The sequence below is a fragment of the Acanthisitta chloris genome, unplaced genomic scaffold, assembly GCF_000695815.1.
Source record: "Acanthisitta chloris isolate BGI_N310 unplaced genomic scaffold, ASM69581v1 scaffold29951, whole genome shotgun sequence".
NCBI classification, from domain to species: Eukaryota; Metazoa; Chordata; class Aves; order Passeriformes; family Acanthisittidae; genus Acanthisitta; species Acanthisitta chloris.
The window spans coordinates 5,408-11,804 of NW_008655943.1; the positions used below are offsets into that span (position 1 = coordinate 5,408).

A 6,397-nucleotide genomic window follows, 5' to 3' on the forward strand; every position below is an offset into this window, starting at 1 on the left:
TATAACTCATTAAAAGACTGAGTCAAACGTGTGTTGTGGGAGGGAGTTTGGCTTGATTTTTAGAGGAACTAGTGCTTTGTAGGGGAATTAAATATCTAATCTCTGATAATTCCTATGGATTCCCTTTTAACTCAGAATGCCACTTTTGAAAATATGGCTTACTGCAGAAAAAGCTGCGAAAGCAGAGTTGGTCTTTGCTGTTTTGGTGTGAATCGAGCTGTTTAAAGGTTTGTACAAGCTTTATATTTTGGAGCTGTGTAATGAACTGTTACAACTTGAGGACAGAATGGCTCATTTTGGAACACTTTTCAAAATACTGGAAAACCTGAGCTGGAAAAGCATCTGAAAATAGCAGAGTGTTGTACAACGTATTTGGGAGGAAGTTCTGCCATCCTAACCTAGAGATAAATTCTGGAAATTTACTTGGAAATTTCCAGAATGTTGAAAATCTCCTCATGTCTTTGGAGAATGTGAGGAGTCATGGTGAGCAGCAGAATACTCAGTGTTATCTGTTTTCCACACAGTTGTTAGGCTGAAGACAGATCACAGTGTTCCTGTAAAAATGCTTTTCATTTCAATAAGCTTGTTTAAATTGAGGCTGTTTAAACTTTGAATCTAAACAAGCTTGTATTTTGATTTAAAATAAGCTTTTAAAAAAGGTAGCCTAGAACATAGGTCAGGCAGGTCAGACTCTTTATTAACAGTTTCAGTAGGCTCTCCACCTTGCTGGTGTTTCTCTTTTAGTTCCATTCTGATGGTTGTTTACTCTTGAGATGACTGAAGAGCCTGTACTTGAGGTTTTTATCCTGTAAGGTTTTATCCAGACTTCAGGTTTTATCCTGACAGGGTAACAAGCAGCAGCACTGTCTTTGCTTTCAAAATAAGAAAGTCCAGAGGAGGCCACAAAGTTGCTAAGAGGACTGGAGCATCTCCCCCATGAGGACAGGCTGGGGGATTTGGGGCTGGTTCAACCTAGAGAAGAGAAGGTTGCGTGGAGACCTCACAGCAGCCTGTCAGTATCTGAAGGGGCTACTGGAGAGGGACTCTTGGTTAGGAGCTGCAGTGATAGAACAAGTGGTAATGGATTCAAATTGAAGGAGGGGAAATTTAGGCTAGATCTTAGGCACAAGTTTTCCCTGTGAGGGTGGTGAGACACTGGCACAGGTTGCCCAGGGAGGCTGTGGCTGTCCCAACCCTGGCAGTGTTCAGAGCCAAGTTGGATAAAACCTTGAGCAACCTGCTCTGGTGGGAGGTGTTCCTGCCCAGGGCAGAGGAGTGAGACCGGATGATCTCTAAGGTCCACTCCAACCCCTAAAATTATATGATTTGGCAAATGGATAAGGACTCTACAATCCAACCTTTTTTGGCTAAAACTTGCCTTGCTTCTTGATAGACTTTTAGGTGTGGCATTGAGTCTTAATTTGGGTAATGCTGTTCTGAACCTTCATAAAAGGAATTTGGTTCAGTCCTGGCTAGATTGTGCCTTGAAGAGCCAAAAGGTTTTACAGTGTGTGACTTTGAGGAAGCTGGGATGGAAATATGGTTGGTCATGTGTTGTGTGAGTTTCCTCTGAAGTGGCAGATGGATACCATCGCTCCCAAAAGGTCAGTGTGGGTTATGGTATTCTAGTGGGGCACTCTTGATGTGATCACAAATGCAGCTTCCCTTCTTTGCTCTTGTGTTGTGTGCTTTCAGCTGAGTAATGAAGCACATTTGTAAACAAATATTTTGTAATGTGTCTGAAGAGGTGGGCAGGAAGGGAACTGGGAAGCCACAGCTGACATTTTTCTTGGAGCATGAGATCCTCAGATGCCCCTTGCTGGAGTGATGGATAATCTGCCTCATTCTCTGCTGTAAAACCAGATTTCAGTTCGTGGCTTCCCCTCAAACACTAAAACAAGGCTTCTCCACATTGACAGTTTGGTGTTATCCTCTCTGCTGTGCTTCATCCTGAGGGGAAAAAGGCATTCCTCAAAACAGGAGTGGTGTGATACAGTGACATCCTGCTGTAATGTGAGTGGTGCAGAATCTCCTCATAGCATAGCTTCCATGGAGAGCTGGGGCTGGACAGCTTTGTGGAAGGTGGGGCAGGCCATGGTTGTTCCAGAGGGTGTGAAAGGGAACCGATGACAGTGGAACAACGTGAAGGGCAAAATGGCTATAATCATAAGCTGCACTGAGACAAGTGGACTCAAAGGCCTTGAGGAGGGGTGAGGTGCAGGATGTGGGTGCTCTGTGCTGCTGGGTTTGTTCTGGTCTGCTGCCTGGTTTTGGTAGTTCATTGCCTGATTGCTTTGCCCAGTAGAAGTCAAGGAAATCAAGGACAGTGTGATTGCTCTGTGCTGTTACTTCCTGCCTTGAACACTTTGAGATTTATTTTAAAATGTATCATCATTCAGAGAATGAGAAATGGTTGTACAGTGATACTAAACTCTTGGAAGAAAACCACAAAGACATGAAAAATAGCTCAAATTACTGACACACAGCTGTTCCTCCTTCCCAGTTGTTGGGTAATTGACTTGTCCAGAGCTTTGGCTTAAACCTGGAGGCATTTGGTCCTGCCATTCTCACTGGGCAGTGAATGTCAGACCAGACCAAGGCAGCACCTTCTACAAACCCATAGGGAATGGTTGTTCAGTAGTAATCTCTTGCCCATCTTCCAGACCTGCTGGTCTGAATTCTAACCCCCAAGTCCAAGTGTGACTCCCTCTAAAGTCAGTATTTGTTTTTTTCCTTTAATTAACTATTTATCCTGTGATTAACAGCTCATCTGTATGAATTGCAGGTTTTTCACTTTGCAGAACTAAGTTGTTAGGGCTTTGGTACAATGATGTCAGCAATGTTTCTGGCTACAATGTCCAGGTCATTGATTGAAAGGGCAAGTTTAAAATGCAGCTTAGGTCATAAGAAAGTACAGTCATCCAAGTTGCACAACGGATGGAGTCGGGGCCGCTGGGTGACTTGGGCGTTGTTAGAACTCCTCTCGAGCCATTTCTTAGGAACTCTTCTTATTTATAAGCAATGAAACCTGCTTACTTGTTGTATGGTTATCTCCACTGTTTCCTGTATTTAATTTCTCTAGAATCAGTGTTTTGCAAAATGGATGGCTGGTATCGCTGAGTTCCATACTTCTGTTCTCACAGAGTTCACATCCGCTTGGCTTATCCTCAGGGATCACAAGGGTTTGATTTGGCATTTGCATAAACACTTCTCCAAAACATGGATTCGAGCCTCATTGAATGTGCAAAATGTCTTTGCAGAGAGAGGAGGGAAGGTGGGCTCATGGCCAGCTGAAGTGCTTAAATGGCTTGTTCAAGGTTTCTGAGGAAAAAGTGAGCACTGGGATCAGGGAAGGGTGATTCCTCTTGTAGCTGCTTCTTGTGCTCAGGGAGGTGTGAGTTCAGACTTCCATAGGGCAACTTTATGTCATGTTTGTAGCTCTAAGAATAAGATTTTTGTGATAACGCCATGATTTTTGTCAGGAGAGTAATGCCCAGGTTTATCAGGAGGTTTAATGATTTGTGTCGGAAAGCCACTTCCAGCAGTCTCACAGAAGTGTAAGACCTGATGGGGGTCAAGAGCACAGTGACACCAGGCCCCAGAAAACATTCTGCATTCAGTGCTGCCAGTGTGTTCTCTGAATGTAGACAGACAAGTGCAGGGTGGCCATGCCTGTAAGGGCCAGGAATGTGCTGAGAATTTAGGAAGAATCATATCCAAGCCATTCCCTGAGGGGAGACGTGATCCAGGCTCTTGGCAAAGAGTCAGCTGGGCTTGTGGCACGTACACTGCTTCAAAAAAGACTTTGCAAACAGTAAAGCTCTTGTGGTGTCCTGGTCGACAGAAGCTGCATGTGACGTTGGGCCGGGGTGGAAGGAGGATCCTGAGTGGGTGCAGGTTGTGCTCATTTTCAGGACTATTTGCTTAGAAGTGTTCAAGTTAAGGATCAGGGAGTTGTGGCAGTTGCTGTTTGAAAACCGCATTCTTTTTGGTGAAAAAAGAATGTGATAACGTTTTGGAGTGCAAAGAGGTGAATTTGCTCTATCAGTGGTCGAGAGGGTTTAACCTCACCATGTTGCCATCCTGACTGAAGCAGGACTGCAGATGTGCTTGGATTCATGGTGGAAGAAGGTCACCACGTCCTGTAGCACAGAATTTAAGCTCTGTTTTGGTTCCCTTTGCAGACTTGCCTGTCAATACCTGACATCAAGACAGCATTTAGTGACTGCATTAACAAAATTGGGAAGAGAGACTGCCTGACACAAGCCTGCTCGGCCCTCACTGGGTGAGTATGAGAATGGATGGAGTTTTTTGGTTGGTTGGGCAGCTGTGAGGTGTCACATACACACAACAGCACTACAGGATTTACTGAGTTATGAAAGGGAGCTGTGCTTCCTCCCACCACTGACAGATACTTGTTTGTGAACCTTGGACTTGCACCAGGTCAGTAACTTCATCCGTAAATCCTGTCTATGAAATCTGATGCAAATGTGCTCCTGGCTGAGAGCAGCAGGAGTTGGAGGCATATTTGTGGTCTTTTATCATCCCTTCTCCATATATAATCCTTGCAGACCTTGGCCAATTGAAGCCAATTGAAAATGCAGCTGTTGATACCACTGCCAGAGAAATGGGTGGTGCTTTGCTGCTGCTGCTGTAACTGTGCTGTTGCTTTCATGTTCTTTAGAAGTGCAGATGAGCTTTGTGATGTAGACAACATAACAGTCTCCAAGGTTGTTCTCCCATGGAGGTGCCTGTGATTTAAAATTAGATGACTAAAACAGACCTGCATAGCTGTATCCTGACCTTGACCAACCCACGTAGATTCTTGATATCCCAGTATCACTTTTACACATCAAATCTTGCAGTACTTTGGTTACACTTTCAGTTCTGTGAGTGAAAAGTGCTATTTGGCATAAGTTAAAAGGTCTGTCCCGGATGAGGGAAACACTCCTGGCTGGATGACTGCCTGTGCTGAATCCAGAGTTTTGAGATTTCTTCTCTTTTAAACGTAGCAAGAAATATGTATTATCATACAAACTAATTAACAAAACGTTCTTAAACCCTGAAAAAAAATCCTGTTGTCTGCATTGCTGCAAATCAAGTGCCATTAAGCAGATGAATGACCACAAGAACAATGGTTAAGCACTGACTGGAAGAGAATTCTTAGATAATAACCTTATGAAAAATAACCTTTTCAGTTGTGTCTTTTGTACAAACTCTTCTAGTTTTGATCTGTGTGGAATTCCCTTTCAAAATTTCACTTTGAGTTTGCACTAAAAAAATACTGAACTTGTGGAAGTCCTGGCTGGGAAGCTGTGCAGACCAGGATGTGGTGACCTGCTTGACAGCCCCAGCACAGATGGTTACGGAAAGCTGGAACCAGGATTACAAGATCTGATACAACTAGTATGAGGTTTGTGGCAAAATAACCTCAAACCAGCTATCACATGGGTTTGGTGCTTGTTCATCTCAAGGTTTCCGCAGAGTTGGTGATTAAATTGGATGTAGACTTGTACAGACACTAGGAAAATAAAGGATGGAATTTACCGAGTTAAAAGGAGTCAGATCCACATTGTCTGTCTGTGTGAGGAATAGCACAGTGATGCCAGTAAATAGCAGTGGAGCAGAGCCCTTCCCTTCCTCTTGCAGGAGCTCACTTGGAGCCTGCATGAGCCATATTTCTGTTCTTGGTTGCTTCTTGTTGTTGGTTTATTTTAAAACCTCATCTGCTTCTCTTATTTTCTTAGCAAAGGGGTAAATGAAGGGATTGAATGGATGGTGAAGTGTGTGGTGAGGAATATCCACCGACCCCCAAGAAAGAAGGACATCACGTAAGGAATTCCAAGACAGCCAAGGAATGGACAATCTTTTTCCACACAGTTTTGTGTTCCCTTTAAAGAAGGTGATCCACTGGATTCCTATTACACCTGATTCTTTCCTAAATTTGGAGACAAACATTCTCTTTCTGTGTCTAAAAAAAGAACTCGAGCCAAGGATTCCAACTGGGTGGGGGGTGGGAATCTCTTACATTAAGTGTTAAGGCCTGACAGCTTCCTATATAGTAACCTACACATCCTTGCAGAGGACTTAATTTTCTACTGTGTTACTTTGTGATTCCTGAATTTGTTAGTCTGACAGGCTGGAGGTCAGTGACATGAAGGAACTCCTGAAGGAAATGTGTAGGTGAATGTGGAAGGGAAGGAACAGCCTGGGGAATAGCTGTCCCTCCTGACTGAGAAGATCCCTTGCTGCTCCAGCCCCGTGGTTACTGCAGGGTGCCCCTGGCCCTGTTATGCTGCTGTTTGTGTGGTGGGAAGAGACAATGTTGATTAGAACCTGATTTTCAGTCGGTCTGATGATTTGTAGCTTTGCCCTGTGGTAAATGCAGACATGGAAG

The 6,397-nt window shown here is 44.0% G+C and overlaps 1 protein-coding gene across 1 annotated transcript in view; it reads left to right on the plus strand.

Moving 5' to 3' along the window:
- Positions 1-5,939, plus strand: part of ARFRP1 (ADP-ribosylation factor related protein 1) — a 10,306-nt gene extending 4,367 nt beyond the window's left edge. Inside the window, exons 6-7 of the mRNA XM_009084130.1 lie at positions 4,185-4,285; positions 5,748-5,939. Coding sequence (XP_009082378.1) covers positions 4,185-4,285; positions 5,748-5,835 — 189 coding nt within the window. The 3' untranslated portion in view covers positions 5,836-5,939. The remainder of the gene's footprint in view (positions 1-4,184; positions 4,286-5,747) is intronic.
- The last annotated feature ends 458 nt before the right edge of the window (positions 5,940-6,397 follow it).